We start from the raw sequence: 25,982 nt of genomic DNA, 5'->3' as shown, positions 1-25,982 counted from the left end.
AGCGAAGCTCTTTCAGCGCTTGTTGGGGGCATTCTTGGCCATACAATGCCGGTGCCCTTACCAGTGCCTGTAGAATACAGCAGGTCGGTGCATTCAGACAGCTCTTGCAATGCCACCCTCGTGGATTCAGCTGGAAATGTCGATACTACAATGCAAAATGAGCCATGCGAGGCTCCCTCCCCAAGGGAATACCAAAGATGCATCAATGGATCATGCAAATACCACTGGCAACCGCTCGCTGCATACTATTGGCAAGAATTCATGCCCCATCTACTCTGGGCATGAACTTCTGTCTCATCTATGCATCAGTACATTTCCATCTTTCTCAGTATTTAGCGATACTGGTCACATATTTGATCGTTGGACTCAATGGGTTACATGCGACTCTTGACCGCACATACCCTCATAAGAGTGATGCCTAAGAGTGTTCGAAGATCCACGTTGGTCATCTATGGCTTCATGGGTGGGCAACAAAGCTCGTGCTATGACCTACCAGTGTCTTGATCAATAAGGCATAACATAGCAACGTCTTCGATGTTTCAAGCGCTGGAATTATCACATTCTTCTAGAAATACACGCCTGTAGCACTTCTGCGCCTGAAATGGGCCGTAAACACGCCTAGCCTATATCATAAGATATCACAAGCTTCCTATCTCTAATAGGGTCGCTCTCTTTTCTTCGAATCAAGCAATTAGGATCACTCTACAGCGTTAAATCTCTTCTCCAAATGATCGGACAAGCCGACACAGTTGATGAAAAGGGGGTATTCGCGTCGATCGGAGGTAGTGTAAGTCCGATGACACTGTGCGGCAAGGCATGCGCAAGCACAGAGGCCAAGCCGCGGGATCCAAAAATGAGAATAATCAATGTTGTTTTCCTATGGAAAACTTTCAGAGATTAAACTGAAAAGAACAGATACTACACTTGATCTAAGCCAATTGGCAAAGAGAGCTGGAAAAGAAAAAAAGAAGAGGAAGATTGCTGGGGACGGGTTGCTTTTATACCCTGCTGGCTGGGGCGGTGAGTAGATCATGTGACTCCGTTCGCGCTAGTGCTTAGCGACAGTCAGCTAGTCTATTTTGGGTAGTTGACGTTCATGTGATTACAATGCTAGCTAATAGTCGTTACTAGACGACCATGACGAAGGTAGTAGGTGTTCGAATTATCTTAAATCTGCAGATTGGAGCTATCGAGTTTGAATAATGTATCATGATGAAAATGATATTCTTGGGAAGGAAGAATAGGTTCGAAACGTCACGCCTTTAGCGATATATCCGATATTCTGGTCGTTGAAGATCTATATAACATGAATGCAAGCATCGTACCATTTCTGTCATCAAACATTTGACTTTTGAATATATAATTGCAAAGTAAAGGAACACAAACAAGCGGGGTGGGGAGTCTATGCATAATCAACAGAAATTGTCAACGGCCCTACCACCTTACCGTTGGCCCTGCAACTCCTGCTCAACTTCAGTCTTAACGATCTCACGAACGCCTTCCCAACCAGCACCAGCCGGAACAGGAGTGACGCGGCTCTCGCGCTGCTCAAGACCAATGAACTCCTTAGGCAGAATCTCATTGAACACATAGCCATCCTCAGATCGCAGGGCCAGGTCAACTGAGCCGGCGAACTTGGCAGGGTGGGCAGTGGACAAGGAGATGTGGTAGGCACCGGGGTACTCTTGGATAGAGCGCTGGGAAGCAGCAACACCAACAGCAGAGTGGGGGTCCAGAATATATCCACCGGTCTTGGAGCTCTTAGCGCTACTGGGTCCATTGTTGGGGAAGCAAGTCTTGTAGACACTGCGGATAGTAGAGATGGTGTCATCGTTGCTGACGCGGTGGCTGTCGAAGTCTACCTTAGCAGCCTCGAGGACGGCGGGAGGAACTTGGAATCCACCCTGCGACTTGAGCTGGTTCAACCAGCTAGTGACGCTCTCACAGGCATGTTGGCGACGTTCCTCGGCGGTGCTGGCATTATCGGTCAGATATGCCAGGAACCACAGCAGACGTTCGAAGTTGCTTGACACCAAGATATCCATCGCAGGGCTGTGAGTTTCCTTGACGCCCTCGTCGGTTGTGTTCAGGGCCTTCTTGGTGTAGTGACCACCGCTACGGAAGAAGCGGTCCAAGATATCGTTCTCGTTGGTAGCGATGGTGAGTTTCTCGATAGGAAGTCCGAGACGCTTAGCGAAATATCCAGCAAGGATATCGCCGAAGTTGCCTGAGGGCACAACAACATGGACCTTTTTGTCCTTGGTGAGGTTAGCTGCCTTCTTCAGAGAGAAGAATGAGTAGAAGTAGTAGGTGATTTGAGCGAGAATGCGGGCCCAGTTGATACTGTTAACGGCACCAAGGCTGTGGGTGGAGTTGATGTCAGGATCGGCGAAGAGGGCCTTGACGATATCCTGGCAGTCGTCGAAGGATCCCTCGACAGTCAAGTTGTGCACGTTGGCGTCAAGCACGGTAGTCATTTGCTTCTCTTGAATGGGAGAAACCTTTCCATTGGGGAAGAGAATGAAGACACTGGTGTCCTTCTTACCGCGAAGACCGTAGATGGCAGCGGAACCAGTGTCGCCGGAGGTGGCACCAACAACAGTAAGGTGGTGGCGGTCCTTACCGACCTTACCCTCGTTCTCGCGCTTCAAGAAGTATTCGAACAGGTTTCCGAGGAATTGGAGAGCAACACTATTGTCAATCAGTTCACTGGACTTTCGTCATTCGACATTTGAGACCTTAGAAAGACCTACTCCTTGAAAGCCCGAGTAGGACCATGCCAAAGTTCCAGCAAGTAGAGGTTCTGTTTGGGATCGAGCTCAACCAGAGGGGTTCGCTCGGGGTGATCGAAAGTAGAGTATGAACGCTTGATAATATCCTTGAGGTCTTCGGAGGGAACCTCGTCCGGCGAGACGAAGAGCGACATGATATTGAATGCGAGATCTTCGAAACTGGCATCGACCCAGCTCTCCCAGTTCTCAGGCAAAGAAGGAATTTCCTCGGGAATGAAAAGGCCGCCATCGCTGGCAAGACCCTTCATAACCACATCCTCGAAGGATTTCTAGAAGATAAGAGGCTCTATTAGTGACTCTGTTCCTGCGGGTTTGAACACCCCACTTATTTTTCACAGGGCATTGGATTTGATACATACTCTGTACTCAGCACCTCGGGTGCTAAGGTATTGTTGCGCAAGTGTCGGCGACATGATGTGATATGCAAAGAGTCGGCCAATTGACTCGGGACCAAAGGGAATATAGAAGAAAGAAGAACAAACCGGGAAGAAAGCGGCGGGCAAATGTGAATCATCGCGAAGTCCGCGGGGACTTTTGGAGGGGTGGCCAAATCGGGACTAGCGCGGCCGAAAACGGAGTCGCGTGGCGATTGGAAACGTCCTGATTGGGACATTTCCGTACAACCCAACTACATTACAGTATGTATAGGTGATTTTATACATATTTCTCTGAAGGAACATCAGTCATCATTCAATCTACATCATATATCATCTTTGTCTATCGTCTATTTCATTTTGTCGTCATGGGCCTTCCCTTTACTCGTTCGCCAGGACATAGCGGTAGCGCGCCTTGCCAGCTTCCATCTCAACAATGGCCTTGTTGGCGTCCTTCATAGGGATCTCCTGGATCCAAGGGTGAATACCCTTCTCGGCCACTAACTCGAACATCTCGCGGATCTCACTGGGGCTTCCAACCAGAGAGCTTTGCACCTTAAGACGGCGCATCAAAGGACGGACTGGTGCGTACAGAGTGCCATCATCAGGCAGACCAACTTGGACCAAGCTGCCCTCGGTGCGGAGCAGACCCAAATACTCAGTCATGGGCATCTATCATTCAATATTAGCATCACATTCCTTCAAAGATCTCGACTTACTACCTCAAGGCAGCGTATTTGGTACTCACCTTAGTAGAAGACACAGTGGAGACAATCAAATCCAAAGACCGAGAATACTTCGTCGCCCAATCCGGCTCATCCTCAGTAGCAATGTAAAGATCGGCACCCATCTTCAAAGAATCCTCACTCTTATTCATCTTCCGCGAGATAGCAACAACCTTATCAGCACCCATAGCCTTGGCAAAGAGTACACCGAAGTGACCCAATCCACCAACACCAATGATACCAACCCGCTTACCGGGTCCGCAACCATTGTGCTTCAAAGGGCTATAAAGCGTAACACCACCGCATAGCATAGGCGCCGCCTCAGCAGAAGAAATGGCATCGGGGATCTTGATGGCAAAGTGACCAGGAACACGATTATATAGTCCGTATCCACCGTAAGACTTGTCACCGTTCTGGTGAGTGCTGTTGTAAGTTCCAGTGAACTTCCTCGAGCAATATTGCTCTGAGCCCATGGCGCACTCTTCACAGTCACCCTGACGACCCTGGCACGAGTCACTCTGGGCGCCGACGCCAACACGGTCTCCAACGGAGATTCCCTTTACTTGGGATCCGACGCGGATGGCTGTGCCGACAATCTCATGACCAACACAGCAGGGGTAGTTGGTAGGGCGCTGGAATATGATCGTCAGCAAAAGAAAGAGAGAAAAGGGAAGAGGAATAGTATGATAAGAAATATTTGCGGAACTCACCCAGCCACTGCGAAGCGTATGCAAATCCGAACCACAAATACCACAATGAGAGATCTTGATATCGACATCCGTCTCCTCCCATTCCTTGGGCGTAAATTCCTGCCATTTCATATTTCCCTCGCTGGAACTAGGATCCAGACCCATCCATCCCTCGAATTTATATTCAGATTGCGCCATGATGTTTGTGATGTCCGTGATCTATGCAATGTCTCTTTCTGCGACTTTCTCCGTGAATATAGTTTAACTCCTAAAAGTTTCCACCCCGGGGGCCGCTGGCCCATTTATATGGTGCCATAGATAGGCCACGGAGTAGAGATTGCGGGACCCTCAGTCCCACTCGGTGCAAGAAAAACTCGGTCGGGAAGAATGAATTGGTCAGCAGGTGCGGTTTCCAGCGGAATAGACATTCTTCGGGATATCGAGTCTCGCTGGTGTTTTGGTACGAATCAGGGACATTCTAGGAGACACAGCCCTAAAGGCGTGGAAGGTTGGTTTCCTGGTTTATACAGATGGATTCTACTCTGGCATAATGAACCCGCCCAGTCCTTGTTACTTTTACTACTTTAGCTATCTAGAGAAGGTACTCTCGCTTACCCTAGTAATCAAATTGATATATGGATCAATACTAAGTATTGAGTGCTGTTAACGGTAACTTTTGGATCTAGATAGAGCAACAAGTACCAGTATGTAAGATTGTCAAGCCCTAAGTGCTACCCTCCTTACAAATCCTACAGTAAGTCCCTTCTATCTCCTTAACTCCGCCGGATGACAAGCAGATCCATGTTAGTGCTAGAGTCATACATGAATGCACAATGGCATCCACCAATATTGTTTCTTCCGGTATTTTTTGAGTCATCGCATGAGTATCCAAAGTGGAAGAGTCGGTGTAAAAGCCACAAGTTGAGCATTGACATGCGTCATCACAGCGACGTTTCTCCAACAACAATTTCAACACGCCTGCGCCAAAGCAAACAAAACCAAGGACTGAGCTTCGAGAGCAATCAATACGACACTTGTGTCATATGGAATTACTACACTACTCCAGTTTGTAGGACTTCTGACTAATAGTACACTTTAGTTATAATGCGCAGGTAGACCAATCTACAGAATAAATCTATATCGCAATCGCTAATTTTCATGGACGACGATTTCCAGGAAGATGTACATACAAGCCTTTTTGAAGTCCAGCACATGCATAGCAAGGAAAAAAAATTAAACATGTAAGAAAAAAAAGTAAAAAGAAAAACATAAAACGAATCTATCTCGTTCTGTTCAGATCCTCGCTTGTAAAACACTAGGATATAAAAGCAGCCAGGTTCTCATCTCCCAGCCAGAAACGCTTAATCTCTCTCAATACTCTCTCTAGAACAGATCCATAATATCCTGAGTAGATTTCTTGGTCTGGTTATCGGCTGGTGCCGGCGAAGACGAATTTCCAGAAAGATCAAGACCAGAGAAACCATTCATGAGATCAGCAGAGGCGTTTCCACCGTTTGCAGTGCTTGATGATGGTTGCGAAGCTCCAGAGTCACCAAAGACACCAAGGAGATCATCCAGGTTATTGCTAGCTTGTGGAGCCGGAGCGCCAGCCGCGGGGGATTGTACTCGAACCGGGGTACCAGCCAATCCCTCGAGGCCAGACATATCGCCAGAGGGTTCCTTTTGCGCGGATGCGGGGGCACCGCCGTCGAAATCGATGTCCAGCAAGTTCTCGACGTTGTTTTGCGCCTGCGCAGGGGGTGTGGCGCCGCTGACGGCTGCCGCGGCTGCTGCTGCAGCCAAGGGGTTTTCACGGGCGTTTTGGATTTGTTCCCTATCATGGAGTTAGCAATTGCATAAAATTAAAGTGGACAATAGGGGAAATCATACTCAATGGCGGCCCGTTGAACAGCATCAGCACCGAATCGGCCTTGTCCGACGAATTGCTCTGGAGGCTTGTGGTATACGGAAGATAGAGTGGACAACTCTTGAAGAAGCTGTTCCAACAGAGCTGGTGGTAGTGAGGAGATTGTGGTGACAATGGGGGGCTTCTCGGAGAGGACAATATTCTTAGTAGCGTTTGAATCGCTTGTGTTCGACAGAAGACGCCAGTAGATGTAGGCTCGGTCACGAACGTCGGGGTTATCATTTTCCGCAGTTGCCGCCTGAAGGACTCGCTGCACCAGACCTTGAGCCTTATCGGGCCTCTTGAGGAAGAGTTTCACGACTGCAGTGAGAATTTGCAATTGAGTCTGGCATAGGTCAGTCTCCGTAAATGCACTTCGAATAGGGGAAATAGACATACCTGAGCAAATTCCTCATTGAACCCATCGACAAAGCCACCAAGGATATCTCCTGCGTTGCTAATCTTTTCGGCATACTCGCCAACAATCCAAATCAATGCGGCTCTGGCGTTCGGCTCATCCAGCTCATCAATACACTTGCACAGGGTAGGGATGATACCCTCGTAGCCAGGGTACTTTCGGAAAATATCTTTGATGACGACAATAGCCTCCTGAACAACGTAGTTCACCTTGGTATTGATCAGATCCAAAAGGGTGTTTACACACTTCTCACTGGCGCTTTCAATCTTGATAGCAACCTGACCAATTGCTCTTACGGCACGACGAACAAAGTCCATGTCGACCTCAAGAGCATATTCCTTCAATTCGGCAAGAAGCTGGTCGACATTGCGGTCATTTGATATCCGTACCATGATTTCGAGTTTCTGGAACTTAACGTAAGGTGGGTCGTTGTACTTGCAGAAGAACACCCGCAATTCCTTGTTAAGGATATCAGGCTGCTTCTGCAGTAAAAGGTCGATATTTCGCAGAGCAACATATTGCACTTCGGGGGCAGAAGAAACCAATGTGACCAGAGGAGGGGCCATCTTCTTCAGGTAGTTCTTTGCCAGCTCCGGGCCAACATACTTCATGTGCAAAAATACGGCCTTGACTGCTGCGAGAACCACACTGGGATTGGCGTGTTGAAATTGAGGCGCAACACGCTCACAAATGTGCTCTGACTCCTTGACATCGGCCGTTCGGTATTCGGCCAGGGTCGAGAGAATGGTCACACGTCCCCATTCCGTACATTCGTTCAATGCCATCAACATCTTCCGCAATGTGTTGGGAGTCACTTGCAAGGCCTTAGTCTCGGGGGCAGTATGGTAGATCTCCGAGAGCGCAGTCACTGAGTTGGCCACCACCATGGGGTTCGGATCGCCGATCATCTCCTGGAGCATTTCCAAGAAACCGTTCTCGAGACACATGCTGGGATTGAGGTCGAACAGTTTCGCTACACAAATGGCAGCGGTCTTGCGGACGTAAGGTGATTCATCGCGAAGGGTCTTGCGCAGCGGTTCTTCCATGTAATCCACCATCTTTTCCACCCGAATACAACCCATCGTGCGAATGGCCAGGGCTCGAATCAGCGGGTTAGGGTCTTCTGAGTCTTGTACGAAGGTGTTGACAGCTAGAATACAAAGGTCCGGGTGTGATTTGGCATAATTCCTAGATGTCAGGGTCCAATGGTCAGCGCATGCGACTCCTTTCTCCCTCTCTCGCTCATCTCCCCCCAGGTCATGAAATACCTACATCAAATAGAGGTAGACCAATTTCTTTTGCTCCAAATCACCCGTAGCGATATTCTTCAGCACGTCAGGGAAAAGGGCTGAGACGTCCTTTCCCAGTGTCATGGCCATGATTGTCTTCTGGATGGATTCTTTCCTATTGAGCTGTCAGCCACACCACGCCCGTCTCGTATACCATCGACCTTAGTGCGACATAGGACAGCCCGACATACCTTTCGTAGGCATACTGAGATCTATTAAAAAGATCAGTATTCGAATAACTTCAATCAAGACTCCGACAACCAGATGGCCACCTGTCCACGGAGAAAAGGAAATACATACACGAGCCCAGCTCGCAACTCAAAGGTCTCTCCTTTCCGAGGCACTGCAAAGGCGCCGCGGATCTTGTTCATCGCCATTGCGAGATCTAACAAGCTTCAGCAACGACAAGGTCGTGCCTCCGCCAATGACAACCGAGGGGAGAAGTAGAAAGGGTCGAGGGGACAATGAGCGACTGCGGGGGAGAATCGACAGCTCTCACGGTCGCGCGAGGTGAGATTCGGAGGCAGTGATCGGAGATAATTCGAGTAATTACCCTCTTCTGATGCCAAGGAACTTTAAAACGCAAGGAAACAAAAGAGAGTTGAGAATGGAGGGGGGGGAAGAAAGGGCGAAGTTGAAAGGCGGAGGGAAGAAGGAAAGGGTGTTTTGGGCGATCAAAAGTTGGCCACAAAATGACTGGGGCGAACTACCCGCTCGGTCGACCTCCTTTTAAACAACGATACGACGGAACTCCCCAAGTCAACACTTTGTTGTGAGAAAAGAGTCATTTATAACTTGTTCTTCATGGTGAGTTGAGGTGCTCGTGCTGGTCATTGCCAAGACTGACATGTATATAGGCTAATCTTCCTAATTTACGACGTCTCTTTGTCGAGGCAAGGACAGAGGTTGAGGAGAATGAGTACTCCCGGACCGCGGTATGATCTGATATCAATAGTTTCAAAGTCTGAAGATCGTCTGTTCTGACTGGGATCTTAGTTTTACAATCTCGTTCTGTTCATTTCGTCTGTTGCAGTCTTCAGTCTGGCCGCTCAGCGTATGAGCGGACCCAAGGCTGCCCGTTAATATCAGTAAACTACCGGGTTTACAATGAGAAGATTGGGTATATTATCCATCAAATGTTATGGCTATGGTATATTACTACAGAAATGGACTGATTGAACATGCTCGGATCCAACAAATCATTGTGTCAGCATCAAGCTTCAATATTAATCTGTCTCTTCCCCGTCACTATCCAAAAATGCCAGCGCTTGTCGTCCTCGAGCTGCCCGGCGTCGCGGGGCTCCACCATCGCTGCCTTCACCCTCATCTCCACTGTCTTTTCCCCAGTCTTTTGCCCCTTGTTGGATTTGCTCGAGGTCCGCCTTGAGCTCACGCTCATCGCGGATCTGCCGAGCCTTTTCCAATGAATATCTGCCCTTCATCCCGGCATCTTCCAACATCTGCTTCAGATGTTTAATTTTTTCTTTGGGGGTTTCATATGGCTGCAGTTCGCGCCACCACATCTTGCGAATCCCGCACTTGACTAGCCAACCCTGAAGCCGCTTGATCTCTGCTTGATTGGGATCCACATCTTCATCCTTGCCCTTGGGAGCCGCCTTTTTCTTCTCCTTCGGTGCTTTGGTTGTTTTCTGGCGCTTCGGCGCAGGCTTGGGCTCCTCGTCAATGACGACAGACATCTCGCTTTCGGAATCATCTTTGGTAGCTTCGCTTGCTTTGGTAGGCGCGGGTTCGTCTTCAGGCGCGTCTGATACCTCGGTCGAGGATTGCTTGGCTGTATCTGACTTGTTCTTTACTTTCGATGCCTTGGGGCTCTCCTTATCTTCTTCGCTATCATTCCCAGATATCTCTGGCTTGCCCTCTTGTTCTGAAACAGGGGTCTCTGTCTTTTGTCGCTTGCGCGGGTTTGGCGCATTCTCGCCTTTCGATCGTTTAGCTGCCGACTTTTTGGGTTGAGGTGACGATTTAGCTTCTTCTTCTTCCTCTTCCTCGCCTTCACCTGCGTCTTGCTTTTCCTACGGGGAAATTACATGTTAGATAACAGAACCAAATTTCTGAAACAGCTCGTATATTCTTACCACTTCGTTTCTGATAATCTCTTCACTCCTTGCTTTCCAATCCCCTGTAGTCTTGAAGAATCCCTCCTCGAGCTCCAATGTCTGCTCTGCGGCAAGTCGCACCCGCTTCACAGTGAGCTCATTCTGTCTACCAGCTTTCCACCGAGAGATGACCTCGTCTCGCAGAGCTTTTTCCAGTGCAGCGTCAGACGGCTTTTTGGGCACATTAGTTTCCGGCTCCGACTCCGAGTCTGAAAGTGCATGTTTCGATCTCATTTTATATCAGGGTGTAGGTGGTTGACAGCGGTGCTTTTTCACGGCCCGTCGGTATTTGAGACAAGGGAAATTTTGGACGCGATTCGATATCAACAGGCGTGTATCGGGTGTATAGTGACGAATTGGTTAAGGTGATCGCCGTCAAATCTCGTGTTTGAGTGTACAAACACGCGTCGTCCTGGCGAGACCTTGTGAAGGTTGGCGTTGCAAATGAGCTGACAAAGCCGGGGGATCTGCCACTCTACCCGCAAGACTTCAGATGATCAGAAACATCTCTCTGGGATTCAACTTATGCGTAGATGTGATATGAAGGTGGAATTTAATTGAGCTAATACAATTGAATAGTTTAGTATATCTCAGTTCGATTGGTGTATTGAACAGGTATAGATCGATTGAGCTTCATGAACACATTGACCACAGGAAGTATGATCCGATATATATTCAAATATAGAACATAGTGATATCTGCAATCTTTTACCCATACCTAATGAAGTTTCAATAAAAAATAACAAGCATTGTATGTTCAATTTGGTACTTGTACTATTAAGTCAATACCTATTTCACAGCTCGTAGTACAAGGTTAATAACCAGTACAAGTCCGACTTACTAGATAGTAGTACTTACCACTAGTGTGAGGCTCGCAGCGTATTATAATGATCAGCACTATAAAGTAGACTAGTAGAGAACATTCTGGAGATGAGGATTGAATAAATCCGAGCCAACTGATACTGCTCACCCACTATTCTCAAATTTGTCTGAGTTGATTTCTAATCAACTCCTATAACTAACTACATATTGTATGTAGTATAATAATGCCAGAATTAGTACCGGGCCGAGTCGCCCGCAGCGGGTTAGTCACCGAAGTGTCCGACTGGAAACTTCCGCAACAATTCAGCTTCCCCCTCAAATTGAATTCCCCGAAAACCAAGAAATCATGGCGGAAGTACCACCGAAACAGTTCGACTCCCAATACGATGGCAAATCCCAGCTCTTCAATCAAGCTTCACGAACAGCCGGTGATTCGCAAGAGCATAATGCGACGGGCAATACTTCAGCACCGCTTCCGAAGGGTGTAGTCCTGGATAAAGATGGCAAACCGTATGTCCACTAACCAGCAAACATAGAAAAAGTCACCAACTAACCACAAATTGTGAATAGCTGCCGAACTTGCACATCCATGTCCTCATGGCGCGCTCTAACAAAGCAAGCCAAATCAGACCCCTCCACATCCACCACAACTTCAACAGCACCACTCGCAGCCCCCGCAACTCCATCTCTCAGTGAAATCCCCTCAGACTGTCCACCGGACGTTGAAGCCCTGGGCCGTTCAACCTGGACACTCCTCCACTCAATGGCAGCAACGTACCCAGAAAAAGCGGATACAAAACAACAAGAGGACATGGGCGGATTCCTGAAATTATTCGCAAAATTGTATCCGTGCTGGGTATGTGCGGATGATTTCCAGACCTGGATGGCTCATCCGAGTGGAAGGAATAAGCCTAAGCTCGGTGGACGCTCGGAATTCGGGTGGTGGATGTGTGAGGCGCATAATGAGGTTAATCGGAAACTTGGGAAGAAGGAGTTTGATTGTCGTTTTTGGGAGGAGAGGTGGAGGTCTGGGTGGAAGGATGGAAGGTGTGATTAGGTATTTTTCCTATTCATATTCATCCTTGACTATGTGGTGTTGAAGATGAGCTATACCTGGATATCTCCACTTTTGTACAATGTTTCGCACGTCATGCCCATGCCAGGTACTGGATGGGTCGACTGTATTTCTAGCTGTAAACTACACATCATTCCATTCATGGATTGAACGAATAGATCGTCTTCTAGTTCTAGCATGATTTTTCTAACTCTAGCATTGGAATAAAACGTGTTGACAAATTTCGCATACAAGTTAAGACCGCTAAACAATTATAATCTCGGTACAGAAACACATCTAGACAGGGGTTCAATGTAGGAGATTTTGTTGGTAATCCCCTTTCCTTTCGCAAGTGACGCCAAAACAACACAACTTCTCCATCGCGCAGTAAAGCCCCCAAAAATTGGAAAGAAACGAAATGCCCCATTTTTTTTTATAACTCTTCACGTGAAAGAAGGAGAAAGAAATAAAAGGTATGGGGGAAAAGCCGTCAAATTTCGTCATACTGCTGGTTAATATTGATTGGGAACGAACAGACGCAGACCGCTAGCTGGCGCACCAATCTCTGTGACATCGGCTATACGATCAACGGTACCCTTGTACTGCTCGTGGTATTTGGCACCGGTGAAAGGATCCGCCACGCAAGGAGAGCCGCTGAAGATGGGAGTGTGAGAAGCAGCGCAAATGTCGAATTCGGCAAAAGGATCGAAGTCGACCTCGATCTGGTCCGAGGGGTTGCGCTCGCATTGACTCTTGATCTTGCGGGCCTAAAAAAGAGGTGTGTTAGTTATTAGATCTGTTGTAATTATCCTGCGGTTATTCAATCTTACCTGCTCAAGGAGCTTGGCTGATCCCCCGTTGGCCAACATCCGACTGGCAAAACCAAGAGCAGAGTTGTAGTTCTTGTTGGCAAAAGCGAGCTTCATCGCGGCCATCAGCGCCAGCTGTCGGTGAGCAACCTCCAGCTTGGGGATGGTGAAGTATGCCGACAGCTCCAGGCTGCGCTTGAGACCCTCAGGGGAGTCGGTGGAGAGCTTGCGACGCTCAAGTTCAATGCTCATGGCAAGGATGTATTCGCGAGCAGTGGCGATGATAGTCTTGGCCTGCTCGGCCTCCGCCTCAGAGGAGACTGCATTGACAAGAAGATTGTGGAGGACACGCTTGAAGACGATCACACCATCCTCGAGCTTGTTGGCCCGCATGGCGGCATATCCTTCTTGGAGGTCCACGCTGGCAATAGTCTCAAGGTCCCGGGGAATAACGGGCAGAATCTTGCGGACATCGGTCTCCTCAGTGGTTCTGCGAACATAGTTGACCAGAGGCGGCAGGCCAGCGCTGGCGGGAAGATAGGTCTTGGAAGCCTTGAAGACTTCAAGGAATCGAGCCTTCAGAGGAGCGAATTGCACAGCACCAACCTGTCGGTTGAGTAGTTGCATCGCAGTCTCGAAAGAACCAGCAGCGACATGGTCGGCGGCCAGTGGAGAGTTACGAGTCCAGAGATCGGCCTCGGAACTGCCTGCACCGGCCTCGGTACTCTCAACATTGACAAAGTCAACCTCTTCCTCCACATTAATGTCATCACCCATGTCCCATCCAGAAGCATCTTCCTCGTCATCATCCAAGGTCTCCTTGGCAAGAACAGCGTCTTGATCATCTTCCTCAACCTCAAAACCATCAGCACCGGCATCTTCATCGACAGCGCCAACCTCGCCGAGGAGCGCCTTTTCGAAGGACGAGTGGCCGGCAGCCTTGACAGGCCAATTAGCCTTGAAGGTGGGGACAATAGGACTAGGAACGTTCAGAGGGCCGTCGACCGAGGGCAAGGTAATCTGGTCTTCGGTGAGACCGCAGGCCTCAAGGATGGATTCAGCCTCGTCGGTCAAGCCGTTTGCCTTGGCGGTCAAGTATGCAAGAGGGTACTGGTCAACCTCCTTGAACATTTGAATTCTGTCCTCAACATCTCCGCGGTAAAGGGAGTTTTGGAAGCGGGAGGTGAAGTCACCACGGTGTTCAGCGATCTTGGCCATGCGGGAGAGCTTCTCCTGATCACCAGTGGTAAGGTAGAGGAACGAAAGCTTGTCGAAGTTCCGTTGCTTCTGGTAAGTCATCTCGACAGTCTGGTGGTTACCATGAGCGAGAGCCTCGGCACTAAGTCTGCTCCAATAATTGGGGCGGTCCAATTCACGGGCCATCTCAATCGCGACTTCAAGGTTGCCGCACTCAAGGGCAAGGTCAAAACGGGTTTGCGGGTCCTGAACGAACTGCAGGGCAATCTCTGGATATCCCTTCTTCTGCAGATACGAGATGATACTCTGACCAACCAAGCTTGAAGTCTTGATGATCTGAAGCATCTCGTCATAGTTCCGCTTCACAAGAGCGAGTTTGAAGCGGTACTCTGTGGGGTCAATGTCGAGGGTTCGAGGCTGAGCGTTTCGGTCGAGACAGTAGACATGACGTCCCTTGACACGTACAAGGTAGACAGTCTGATCAAGGGTGCGGATGATGCCATTATCACTACAGGAGAGTTAGTGTCTTCTAGAATGCATGAGATGAAAGCTCCGACTTACCCATTTAGAAGAGAATACTTGACGTGGTTCAGGGTGGAGTAGATGAGCACCCCTGAATCATCCCAGGTGGCACTCTTAATGCGAATGGTCTCGTGAAGAGTGCTGACCTGCTCCAGGGTCTTGGTCACAATGGTGACATTGTGCTTGCTGAGAAGAGCACAGTACAGACCATCGTTAGACCAGACAACATACTTGACACCGCTAACAGTAACCTCTGCAAGCTGCTTCTTCTGCTGGATGTCAAAGAGAGCAACGGTGGTAGGGGTAATGAACAAGAGGCAGCCAGTGCCACCGAAATAGATATCTGTGGTGCCAGCTGGGGGCTTGATAGTCTTGGTGGTGGAGTTGCTGAGATCCTTGATGTCTACTTGCTGGCTTGAGGGGTTGAAGACAGCAAAGCGATTGCGAGCAACGAAAACAGCAGAGGTAGCTTGGCCCCGCTTGACATCGGTAGGTTCGACAGCTCCGGTAGCATCCCGGGGAAGGTTGATCAACTCGTATGTGCCGTTGTCGGCCGGAGAGGTGACGAGAATAGCACGCTCAGCAGGGTTGTAGGAGACAGTTCGGGGTGGGACCCATGGAGACCCAAGCTTACGCAGTGACAACATCGGAGGAGACTCGACGTTCTTGACGAAATCGTAAGACTTAACGAACTTGTCCTTTGTGATGTAGAACAATTGGTTCTGGTGGACAGCGGAGGCAGGTCGCTCGCGCTCCAGCTTGAAAACCATCACACCGGTATCATGGCCAGCAGCAAACAAGTTCATCTCAGGGTGGGCGGCAATCACCCAGAACCGATCGAGATCACGCTTGAAAGATTGGACCGAAGTACGCTTATTGAGGTCCCATACGCGAATGGTCTTGTCTTCGCCGACGGAGAGAATAAGGTCCTGATGAGGATGGAAGAGACAGGCGGAGGCATTCTGGAAGTGACCGCGGCAAGTGTCGACCTCCCATGCCTTGGTATCGCTCATGCGCCAGAGTTTGATCAAACGGTCGTCACCAGCTGAAACAATGAGCGGCAAGGTGGGGTGGAATGAAACCCAGTTAACGCCGCGATCATGTCCTTCTAGCACAAACTTCACAATAGCGTCGGTATTACCAAACATATCGGCTTGATTTGGATTGGCTCGAGCCATCTGATCCTCGAAGGAAACCGATGTCGGGGCGGAGTGCTTCTTGCGCAGACCGGAGATATCCCAGATACGGACAGACTGATCGAGAGAGGCGGAGGCGATGAGGTCCTCGGTAGGGTGGAATTGAGCGCACATAACGTAGTGGTTGTGGCCAGTCATGGTGCAGACTGAGTGAGAGCGGACATGTTAGCAATGATCAGATCAGAAAGGGGCATTTGGAGGGTAAGTGAGTCTTACTCAGGGATCGGTTCTGCCAGTTCCATATTCTAATGGTCTAGATCATTGGCGTGAGGTTAATCACCAAACAAACAATGAGCTTCAGCGGGGGAGGGGGGCCTTTAATCATACCTGATCATCGGAAGCTGACAGAATCCATGGCAGCTCGGGGTGGAAGAACACTGTGCGCACATAATCCAAATGACCATTCAATGTAAACAGACACCTCCGAGTCTGATAGTTCCAGACTTTGATCTTGTAGTCGTCACCACCGGAGACAAACAGGGGTTGGGTTGGGTGGAAGTCGATTCCTCGAACGGGGCCGTCGTGTTCCTCGAATCTGTCAATTAGGGTACCCATACGGTAGTCCCACAGTTGAATAGTGGAAGAGTGAAGAGAGACGAGAATCCATGGCCTGTTTCAAAAGTCAGATGCCCGAAGTCCTAAAGGATCTCTCATGTGTTGCGTGTCCCCGCGGGATAAACTGACCGTTTCGGGTGGAATGCGATTCCCTTGGCTCTAGAGGATTTCGACTCAAACTATACACGGACATCAGGTCAGTAACTTCAATTGACCGATTTCATTCGGTATGACAAAGGAGGGCGAGATGGGGAAACACGGGGAAGACGAGATCGAGGGGCGTACCTTAGTGAGCATGTTTGGGGAGGACTGCATGTTGACAAGTTGGCCGGAGCCGCACTGCACAGTAGCAAGCTCCGCACGCGATATAGAAAGAGGTTCACAGAGACAACCACGGCATCCACCCGGAGGGTCGTAAGGGAGGGAGTGTAAGTCGTGGATGCCTGTGCTTGTTGAAGCGTTGCGGAGGAGCAAGTTGAGTCCACGTTTAGTTTACTGTTGTGTGAGCGGCAGGTATGAACCAATCACAGGAGAGAATAAAATGGGCGGTGAGTGGACAGGGGTCCTGCGTAGTTCTTAGGTACTTTATAAGATCGAAGCAATTGGACTAAATATAGAATATCTAAGATCTTTGATTTTAAAGTCTACACTCTAATTAATACACAATCAGAATCATTAGTATATCATGGAGGAGCTTGGGTTGCTCCGGTGGGGTGGGAATTGAAGCTGGGGGAAGCTTTAATGGAACTGTCCTCCCCGCTGGAAGCATCTGGAAAAGGAGGGTTCCTTTCGCCGCAGTTCTTTCCAATGTCCTTGTGTACATTCCTCGTCCACACCGTCATTTTATGATTCTTCAACTTCTACCTCATCTGGACTCATGATTGGCTTGTTCAAATTCTACTTTTCGAATGGGACTGGTGACGTGATGCTTCTGACATTCTCTTTGGAGATGATAAAGGAGATAACTATACACGACGTTTCGACCTCATGATTGCATATGTTGGAAACTAGTATATGATGACCGGATATATGCATATGGATGAAGGTGAACCTTCTCTTACACCAGATACGAATCCTGAATCCTGGGAATTTACCAGACCATATCACGATCGTGATGATATGCCAGCAGATGGTACTGGGCCGAGTCTAAACGACTCCGGTCCCTCAACGCCAGTTCACGAGAAAGAAGGGGAAATTGATATGGAGTCAACAAGTCCATTGATTCTACGGCCATATGCAGTTGAAGAGCCGGGACATGAACCGGATTCAGTTGACCCAGGATCAGAACCACCGAGGTTGCCGGACTACTTTGAGCGGTGGCAGCGAGAACTAGAATACTCAGTGAACAACCTTGAGCCTGACCATAAAAGAGAGACAAGTGGTTTGAAGTCAGCTTTGGCTCCACGCAGAGGCCAGAAACGAAAGGTTGCTCAATCATCGGGTGTTCTCCATTGTCCATCTTTGGTATCTACTCAGTCAAGGAACAAACACCGGCTGAACGATACCCCAGCGGTAGCACCTGGCTTGAAAAGACGGCGAAGACGTAGCAGGATATTTGGGGATGCAGAAAAATCCAATCCTACTACCTCATCGCTAAATGACTTCCGTGAGACTCAGGCTAACGATAGCTCGAGCTCCGATCAGCCAACTACCGATACGAGTGCTGATGCAACAAATGAATCTGCTTTGACAGACGAAATGGACATTGACTGAAATCCTGACCAGTTCTTCAGTCAATGCTAATTTCTGGCCATTGATCAATGGATTTGTCTACACGCTCAGTATATTGGAGAAATATGACGGCATTAGTCTAAGTCAATCTAGCTTCAGTTTCGGGACTAGCTCCGGTAGTCATTCTGACAGCAAAAAGCTCCCGGATACCAACCAGACATTGAACATTCAAAAAGTTCTGACCAGGAATGATGTCGTGTTGCTCAAAGGTGCAGGACACTTCAGGTTGTTCAATAATCGTGTCTGTTTGGAACATGACGTCATGCATATATCAACTCTTCCGGCCAAACGAATTGACGACAAACTGAGACCCGCGCAACATATCTTCCTCAATTCATTGACATAAATGTTGATTTGACCAAACTCCATATTGAAATTTACGACAATAATGGCAACACGAACATCCTCACGTCATGCCGCTCAGAAAGCCAAAGACGCTATTACGGCCTCCACGGAATTGCCAGGAAGGACTCGCCCCTCTGCACAAAAGCGCAAAGCACAGGGACAGGGAGAAAACGCCCCCAAGCCTAAAAAGGAGAAGAAAGCGGACCTAAAGCCTGAAATGGAACCTGAGCCTAAGTCGGAAACAATCCCAGAAACAAAAGGCGATGGACTCGATCGACCGCAGCCAAAAGAGGAGGAGAAAAAGCCAGAACGCTATCCTTCAGCATCTGATCATACAAAACCCGAAAAGGGCATCGAGCTCGGTGTCCGAAAATCCGAAGAAAGAGAGGAGGTTGTCTCGTCCAACATTCTTGAGAAGGGTATAATCTATTTCTTCTTCCGTCCACGCGTCAGTATTGATGATCCCCAAAGCATCGATGATATCGCTCGAACTTTCTTCGTACTCCGCCCTACTCCGTTGGGCGCGGAGCTAGACGAAGGACAGGGACCTGTAGACAAAGATGCTCGATGTCGTCTGCTCATGCTTCCGAAGAAGAAGCTCCCCACTTCGCCCAAAGAACGAGATATGGGATTCGTGGAGAAAGCGGGACAGACCATCAAAGATCTACAGGAGAACTTCATCGCTTCTTCGACTTACCAAACCGCCACCCGCGGTGAACGCACCGTCGAAGAGGCTCGGCCGTATGCCGAAGGAGTATATGCTCTTACTTCGACCAAACGAGCCACGCATCTAGCTTACCTGTTAACTATTCCCTCCGAACCGGGAGAGTTACAGAAGTCCTTTGGTCTTCACGGAAAAGGAAGTTGGATCGTTCAGTCTAAAAACCCCAAATTCCCCGGCCCGTCATTCGCTCAGCTCCCCAAAGAGCCAGAGTATCCTCCCTCGTAAGTCCCCTTCTAAAAATTATGGAGTGATGTCTCAAACGCTAATCTGAGTATCAGGGTACGAGAGAAATTCGGTGACCTCCGATGGGTGCCCCTGGAGCCAGAGTTCATCGAGTATCCCAATGCCCAGTTTCTAATGATCGGCGAGGCGCAGGATACGCTTGGGAAAGCCGCGACAGCCGAAGGGGACAAACAGCCCCACGAAGAAGAACCAGGGCAAGAGTTGGAACAACTTGAACGGGAAAATGAACAGCGGGTGGAAGCGCTGCAAGGTAAGTAAATCCTTCTAGATGCTTTCCATTTATTTCTTGATGGTCGGCAGCATCTAACTCTAACAAATGTTGCTATTCTAGGCAATGAAACTGTCTATCAAGATCTGGGTTTAGATGCTCAAAAGTACACTTCGTTCCCGACGACTTGGAAGCCCTAAGTCTGTCTACGGCATGACGACATTAGGAGATGCAAAAACAGTAAAATAATCACAGTTACGAATTTACAGTTTCACAAATCTTGGATTGTAGTATTAAATCTCCGGATAAGGAGTAAAAAAGCCCTCATGATCGACCACTTATCAGTCCATCCGGAGACTACGACAACCCCGCGAAGGAAGACGAGGCTATGACACCCCTAGAAAGGCAAAGATTGACAGGAACAGCCCACTTGAAACACTAACTGCAATCCACGATTGACTTGGTAAGATTGATAACCGACGGACTTGGCGATGGATGACGATCAGCGAATGATGATCTTTTACCCTTGCACGTTGGCTTAATCTCAGCGACATGACGGACGTCGGAATGTAGTTGAATATTAACCTCCGCTCTAAGGCCACCACCCCTACTTCCACTAGTAAAAGCAGAAACTAGATAAAATCGTACATAAAGAAGCCATGGCGAGTCTCCATGTCCAAATTCAACTCATGATCATCAGCCACCATGAAGTTGAACTTGGCAGTTCCCTTCCTCGCTGCCGGTGCTACGGCCGCTGTTGTCAACCAAACTACCTGTGGTGATACCACCTACCAGTACACTGGACTTGCTGGGTATGGCTTCATCCCATCCAATGCGACAGATAAATATGGAGATACAATCGGAGGCATCGGTAGTTCTATCGCCATCGACCAATCCTCCTGGCATAAACTAGGCCAAGATGATTATGTGGGTACTGTCTATGCAGTTCCGGACCGAGGCTGGTAAGTATAACCTTGGAAGAGACATAAAACCATCAAAACGGGAAAAGGGAATAATACTGACGCTAAAAGCAAAATAGGAATACAAATGGCACACTCAACTTCCAGAATCGCATTCACAAATTCGCAATCTCCCTCAAGCTAGTCGCTAATGCCTCAGCCTCCAATCCATCCAAACCGAACATCCGTCTCAAATATCAGGATACAATCCTCCTCACCGGTCCAGATGGCGAGCCCACCACAGGATTGGATGCCGATACTGACGGCCACGCCTCATACCCCGGTTTCCCCCCTCTGCCAGTCGCAACCTACCAAGGTAACGGATTCGGAGGTGCAGGCACAGGCGGCCGCCGTCTCTCCGTCGACTCGGAGGGTATTGCACTAGCCTCTGATGGCGGATTCTGGATCTCAGATGAATATGGTCCGTATCTGTATAAATTCAGCGCAACGGGACGTATGGAACACGCAATTAAGCCTCCCTCTGCATTTCTACCCCGTCGCAATGGCTCTATCAGCTTCAGCTCCAATACACCGCCACTCTATAACCCAAATGAAATTCCCGTCCCGGAAGATACTGAGTCCGGTCGTGCGAACAATCAGGGTTTTGAGGGTGTGACTATTTCCGCTGATGGGAAAACCCTATATACTCTCATTCAGAGTGCTCTTGATCAAGAAGGTGGACCGAATAAGACTACCAAAGCACCTGCTCGTCTACTTGCGTATGAGATTTCAGGCTCTGAACCGAAATACATTCACGAGTGGGTTGTCGTATTGCCGAAATATCATGATTATACCAAGACCGATCCGTCCAAGGCTGAACGTGTCGCAGCACAGTCTGAGATCCATCAATTGCCCACAGGTGACTTCCTGGTTCTGGCGCGCGACTCGGGCTTTGGTCGTGGTCAGAGTGATTCTCGTTCTGTGTATCGACATGCGGATGTATTCTCTGTACATTCGGGCGCGACGGATGTGAAGGGTTTAAAGGACTATGATACTGCTACGGGGGCAATTGCTTCTTCGGAGGGAGTGGTTAAGGGGGATATTACCCCTGCTCAGTATTGTCCGTTCTTGGATTATAATGTTGATGGGGAGTTGGCTAAGTTTGGATTGCATAATGGTGGACCTCAGGATGAGTTCTTGCTTAATGAGAAGTGGGAGAGTCTGGCGCTTGTTCCGGCTGGTTCGCCTGCAGACAAGGAGTATATTCTCATTAGCTTTAGTGATAATGATTTTATCACTCAGGATGGTAAGTTCTTACGCTATGAATTTCCGAGAGAAACATTTGCTAACATTCGTTGCTTAGGACACATGAACTCTGGAAAGTTCCGGTACAGTGATGAGTCTGGCTTCGACTTGGATACCCAAGTCCTTGCCTTTCACCTTAAGATTTGAGCGAGAACGAGATAGTAAAAAAATGGTATGGTGCTTGGATGTGTGAACCAACTGGCCTTTTGTATTTTCCTCAAACACCTATTACATAGTTGACCTAGAATTGAATAATGATCTGGGCCATTTCCCATGAACGCTTGAGTATAGTAACAGGAAAGACTAGACAGAACTCCATGGAATAGATTTTAAAGAGCGGCTTTTTCGATTTCAGTGGGCAAGGCATAAAGATCGTACAATTTGCTTGAGCGCATCAAGGCTGAAGATTAGGAAGAAATGAAGGACGCCGAAAATGTGAGCTTGATCGACAGAATTAAATTAGAGCATTTTCCAGCTGACTGCACCGTACTCGAACATCCCTCATGCTTTCAATACCTTAGTGGCATGTAAGATATCATCGAGTGACCAGCCCGGCCCGCCGGGAACGATCTCAGCCCAGACTTCCTCCGGAACAGCGTCACTAGGATCCAGGAGACTCCAGTTAGGGCTAGGCTCAGGTTTGATCCATTTAAAGTCCTCAACTTCGTTCCAGCGGTCTTGATGGTCGGGGCGATCATGGTCCAGGGCCTGGGTGGGGGGGATTAGAGTCGGGGTCCAAGGTAGAAGATTGGGGTATCAAGCTCACGTAGGCCTTCGGAATGCGGCCAAACCGGACATTCGAGCAATTTTCAATGATTGGATTACTTGAGCAGCTAAGATAGACGTCAACATCAGTGCAATTATGCATGCGGAATTGACGGCATGACACCACAATCACACTGTGATCTACTCCGGTAATATGAGCAGGTCCATTCACTTGACCACAAACCAGCAAGCTTTCGCTGACGTCTTTGATGGTTAGACTAGCATAAGGCTTGCCATTTGCAGTAGGGATGGACATGTCAACTACACAATGGCGCAGAGATGTGATTGAGGCCGGAACGGTCGATGTTGAGCCTGAAGCCGGGAGCATGATGTGAAGCTTGGTGTGATCGTCAACAGATACAGAGGATATTCCACTGGCTTTGAATGACGGGGCGGCCGTGGTATCCAGGCCAGACCTTTCCAGTATCTCAGTAGGCAGGTTCTCCGGGAATGAAGTTGGTGCAATTTCTGGCCTTTCCTGGTGTTGTTTGTCGGGCTCATTGAGAGGGGTTGATGGGTAGTTCGGAGTTTGGTTGGCAGAGGATCCCATGGATGATGCGCCTGGAGAATGATAACCTGGAACACTGCGTCGACCTTCAGCAGCCAATGTAGCGGCATCGGAGAGGGAGACCGCTGATGAATTCTTCTTGGTTTTGAAGCTGAATTTCGAGCGAGGTTCAAATGCTGTACGTGTCTCATTCAATTTGTCCTGTAGGGCTTTGATTGCCTTGGCAATTTGAGTAGAGATTCAGTTTAGATTAAGTTCAAGCTAACATACCTCTGCGTATACCCTCTGATCATACGTTGGAATGTAGCTTGCAGAATCCTTGACTTCATTAGACAGTCGCACGATTCCGGCAAGACAGTGATCAGTTGCATCAGCGCGCTCCCCACCAACCAGCGATGTATCGGCTAGTCGATCCATTTGCTCCTGAAGGGCTAAGAATTAAGGATAGGGATGTTATTGTCTGCTTCATGACGGTTGCCCGAGACTCTATGATGAAGGGTTGACTATGGGTCCATACCGGTGATTTCATGCTGGAAGAATCGGAAGAAACGCTCCTTCAAGGGAATATCAGACTTTGAGACGATTTGATTATCCGCCGACAATCGGCGGACGTGTTGCAACTCGGGCTCAGCCATAACGGGTGAGAAAGCTGAAAGGTCGTCGAAGGGCGGGGATGAGAAGCTGTGGCTTGAAGCTCGGAAGTTGGTAAGCTCCTACGCGGGGGATAGAAGAGCAATGACGTCGGTCCGTTCTAGGGATCATGCCACCCCGCAATAGAGTGAATATCCGGTTAAGAGGCGAAGAAAATCAAGAGGACAAGAATCTTATACTCTTTTAATATTCGAGACAGCACACGAAGCTGTAGCCAAGAATGTGTTTCGGACAGAAGCTGCCAAAATGCACAATTCTCCACACAGGCGGGGTCGATTCAAAATACTCCGATGGGAACCGACACAATCTCACCAACAAAACACAAATCCAAGATATACAACAGGGCAGAACAAGGGCACTATCTGTAATCTTGTGGACGCATCTATACTTCGCAGCAGTGGAGACATCCAGCGGCAACTCACATTGAACAATTCAAGAGGCGGCTTTTCCGTGACGTCGATCATCCCGCATTGGCCTTGATGACGGACCGAGAGTTAATCCGGATGATCAGCAGGCCATCAGGCAGAAAGTCAGAAAGCCAGAAAGGCATCAATATGGTACTCACATTTAATGCTAGTAGCTATATTTGGCATTAGCGTGCTGTAAACTAATTTATAAAGCTCGGATATCCATAATCACATAATTCTTTAGAACGTCATCAGTGGTCCTATAATTTTTCTTACTGCGAACTGTTTGTATAAGAATGGGGTAGTGGGTAACAATGTATATTCAATGAAAAACAGCGGCGAGAGTCTTTCACAGGGTTATCATAGTGCTCGTGACTGGTAGGTACCATCGAGTATTATATGCGAACTTTATGATACTGATTTCAACATTTCCTCGCAATCCCAGGTCCATCAGGGCACCTCTCGCCTCGGCTTCCCAGGCTCCGTAATTTTTGATTCTCAGTAGAAGTGCGAATCCCCGTATATTAGGTGTATACTTAGCCCGTTCGTGGAACCATTGTGCCAAGTACTCTAGTACTTCGACACCCATCCATTCATATTCCTTTTCGCGACACAGATCATCAGTAATAGTAACCCATTGAATATTTCTCGGCAGTGCATCCGCCATGCATGCTTCAGCTAGATCAGCGGATGTGAATCCTGCTAAGAATGGAAGTGGGACTTCTATCTTTTCCAGCCGGTGAAGATGCCGGAAGGCTTCAAAAAGTCTGGTAACATCGAGCGGTGAAAAGGTGGGTTCATAGTGAGTATTCGCGCCATCAGATATGCTGGGCTCGATCAATGAGTCTTGAACATGCGACAGAACTTGAGATATGTTCTTCTGGTCGATCATTCTCGTAACCACTTTGTCTTCAAGCTCTGCCCGGGGATACCAGTACCAACCAAGATTCTGTACGCTCCTTGCCACAGACAAAATCCGACCAACATGTTCCTCCCTCAACCCCTCCAATTTCAGAGACGTCAGATTACAGGGGTCAGGGGGGTCCTTACTAGGTCATTGGAACTTCAGCGAATTTTTCAGACTGGCATCGATTCTTCTGATCGATGGAAGGTAGAAAAGACACAGAATGTCATCAGTGTTCCTTTGATCCGTAAACTTGTGTGCCCAGACATCCGTCCCATGAGTCAACATAGTGGCCTCCAAAATCTCGAAAGGAGGGAACTGGAATATCTGGTAAAGTCTCGATCCAAGTAAAGCGTTTTCAGACGAGGGGCTTGACAGAGAAGCAAAGCAATAAAGGCATCCATTGTTCCGGTCCGAAGCTCGCGAATCCATTGCTTAGAGTATGAGACCTCGGACTGCGCAATCCATTCTACCATCTCATCCAAGTTCAAACCACCTCCGAGGAAGAGTTATGGCTTCTCTCGTTTGGGACAATTGGTAGGTTATGATAGCTTTGTCTATCATTGCCATATGAATGAATTGATTAAATGCACTCGGCCAGATCGGGACGCCGTATCAATGTTTGCAAAAACTGTACCTATCGGGGAAATCTCAGAATTGGACCGTGTTTATTTGACGTGAGAGTAAAGTAGTAGAGAGGCCGAGGCCTAGAGTCTTTTGTCGACAAGGCAAACTGCTCGAAGATCTACAAAGTTCAGATTTTCAAATATCATGCGCAGAATCTCTCTCGGGAGACGGGACAGAAGACTTGTCGGTGTTATCTGGTC

The 25,982-nt window shown here is 48.5% G+C and overlaps 11 protein-coding genes across 11 annotated transcripts; 5 read left to right on the top strand and 6 right to left on the bottom strand.

The window, feature by feature from the left end:
* Positions 1-1,442: 1,442 nt before the first annotated feature.
* On the bottom strand, positions 1,443-3,205 carry N7469_005358 (threonine synthase THR4; the record flags this gene model as incomplete). The annotated part of the gene is made up of 3 exons (XM_056644278.1): positions 1,443-2,691; positions 2,754-3,061; positions 3,152-3,205. 3 exons carry the CDS (start codon positions 3,203-3,205, stop codon positions 1,443-1,445), a joined length of 1,611 nt encoding a protein of 536 aa, XP_056501092.1.
* Positions 3,206-3,547: 342 nt separating this feature from the next.
* Positions 3,548-4,778, bottom strand: N7469_005357 (NAD(P)-dependent alcohol dehydrogenase; the record flags this gene model as incomplete). Its single annotated transcript, XM_056644277.1, has 3 exons — positions 3,548-3,838; positions 3,915-4,523; positions 4,602-4,778. The coding sequence occupies 3 exons, from the start codon at positions 4,776-4,778 to the stop codon at positions 3,548-3,550; spliced, it is 1,077 nt and encodes a 358-aa protein (XP_056501091.1).
* Positions 4,779-5,963: 1,185 nt separating this feature from the next.
* Positions 5,964-8,570, bottom strand: N7469_005356 (putative AP-1 adaptor complex subunit beta; the record flags this gene model as incomplete). Its single annotated transcript, XM_056644276.1, has 6 exons — positions 5,964-6,414; positions 6,471-6,832; positions 6,886-8,092; positions 8,177-8,308; positions 8,385-8,405; positions 8,494-8,570. 6 exons carry the CDS (start codon positions 8,568-8,570, stop codon positions 5,964-5,966), a joined length of 2,250 nt encoding a protein of 749 aa, XP_056501090.1.
* A 315-nt stretch (positions 8,571-8,885) lies between these two features.
* On the top strand, positions 8,886-9,276 carry N7469_005355 (DUF5310 domain-containing protein; the record flags this gene model as incomplete). Its single annotated transcript, XM_056644275.1, is given in 4 exon segments — positions 8,886-8,965; positions 8,976-9,000; positions 9,051-9,128; positions 9,190-9,276. 4 exon segments carry the CDS (start codon positions 8,886-8,888, stop codon positions 9,274-9,276), a joined length of 270 nt encoding a protein of 89 aa, XP_056501089.1.
* Positions 9,277-9,419: 143 nt separating this feature from the next.
* N7469_005354 (putative transcriptional regulator) lies at positions 9,420-10,544 on the bottom strand (the record flags this gene model as incomplete). Its single annotated transcript, XM_056644274.1, has 2 exons — positions 9,420-10,226; positions 10,290-10,544. The coding sequence occupies 2 exons, from the start codon at positions 10,542-10,544 to the stop codon at positions 9,420-9,422; spliced, it is 1,062 nt and encodes a 353-aa protein (XP_056501088.1).
* Positions 10,545-11,478: 934 nt separating this feature from the next.
* Positions 11,479-12,189, top strand: N7469_005353 (flavin-linked sulfhydryl oxidase; the record flags this gene model as incomplete). The annotated part of the gene is made up of 2 exons (XM_056644273.1): positions 11,479-11,642; positions 11,703-12,189. The coding sequence occupies 2 exons, from the start codon at positions 11,479-11,481 to the stop codon at positions 12,187-12,189; spliced, it is 651 nt and encodes a 216-aa protein (XP_056501087.1).
* Positions 12,190-12,698: 509 nt separating this feature from the next.
* N7469_005352 (coatomer subunit alpha) lies at positions 12,699-16,780 on the bottom strand (the record flags this gene model as incomplete). The annotated part of the gene is made up of 7 exons (XM_056644272.1): positions 12,699-12,953; positions 13,017-14,700; positions 14,754-16,056; positions 16,127-16,163; positions 16,238-16,520; positions 16,595-16,644; positions 16,751-16,780. The coding sequence occupies 7 exons, from the start codon at positions 16,778-16,780 to the stop codon at positions 12,699-12,701; spliced, it is 3,642 nt and encodes a 1,213-aa protein (XP_056501086.1).
* A 720-nt stretch (positions 16,781-17,500) lies between these two features.
* N7469_005351 (uncharacterized protein) lies at positions 17,501-18,178 on the top strand (the record flags this gene model as incomplete). The annotated part of the gene is made up of 1 exon (XM_056644271.1): positions 17,501-18,178. The coding sequence occupies one exon, from the start codon at positions 17,501-17,503 to the stop codon at positions 18,176-18,178; it is 678 nt and encodes a 225-aa protein (XP_056501085.1).
* Positions 18,179-18,584: 406 nt separating this feature from the next.
* Positions 18,585-19,916, top strand: N7469_005350 (uncharacterized protein; the record flags this gene model as incomplete). The annotated part of the gene is made up of 3 exons (XM_056644270.1): positions 18,585-19,486; positions 19,544-19,758; positions 19,840-19,916. The coding sequence occupies 3 exons, from the start codon at positions 18,585-18,587 to the stop codon at positions 19,914-19,916; spliced, it is 1,194 nt and encodes a 397-aa protein (XP_056501084.1).
* A 505-nt stretch (positions 19,917-20,421) lies between these two features.
* Positions 20,422-22,067, top strand: N7469_005349 (esterase-like/phytase family protein; the record flags this gene model as incomplete). The annotated part of the gene is made up of 3 exons (XM_056644269.1): positions 20,422-20,678; positions 20,756-21,921; positions 21,979-22,067. 3 exons carry the CDS (start codon positions 20,422-20,424, stop codon positions 22,065-22,067), a joined length of 1,512 nt encoding a protein of 503 aa, XP_056501083.1.
* A 354-nt stretch (positions 22,068-22,421) lies between these two features.
* N7469_005348 (putative tubulin-specific chaperone c) lies at positions 22,422-23,828 on the bottom strand (the record flags this gene model as incomplete). The annotated part of the gene is made up of 4 exons (XM_056644268.1): positions 22,422-22,628; positions 22,687-23,412; positions 23,464-23,624; positions 23,711-23,828. 4 exons carry the CDS (start codon positions 23,826-23,828, stop codon positions 22,422-22,424), a joined length of 1,212 nt encoding a protein of 403 aa, XP_056501082.1.
* Positions 23,829-25,982: the final 2,154 nt, after the last annotated feature.

This window comes from Penicillium citrinum (genome assembly GCF_028827155.1).
Source record: "Penicillium citrinum strain IBT 23319 chromosome Unknown utg000004l:1.0-2404223.0:1.0-2405248.0, whole genome shotgun sequence".
In the NCBI taxonomy this organism is placed as follows: Eukaryota; Fungi; Ascomycota; class Eurotiomycetes; order Eurotiales; family Aspergillaceae; genus Penicillium; species Penicillium citrinum.
The sequence above is the reverse complement of the archived record's forward strand: the minus strand, read 5'-3'. Positions and strand labels throughout refer to the sequence as shown.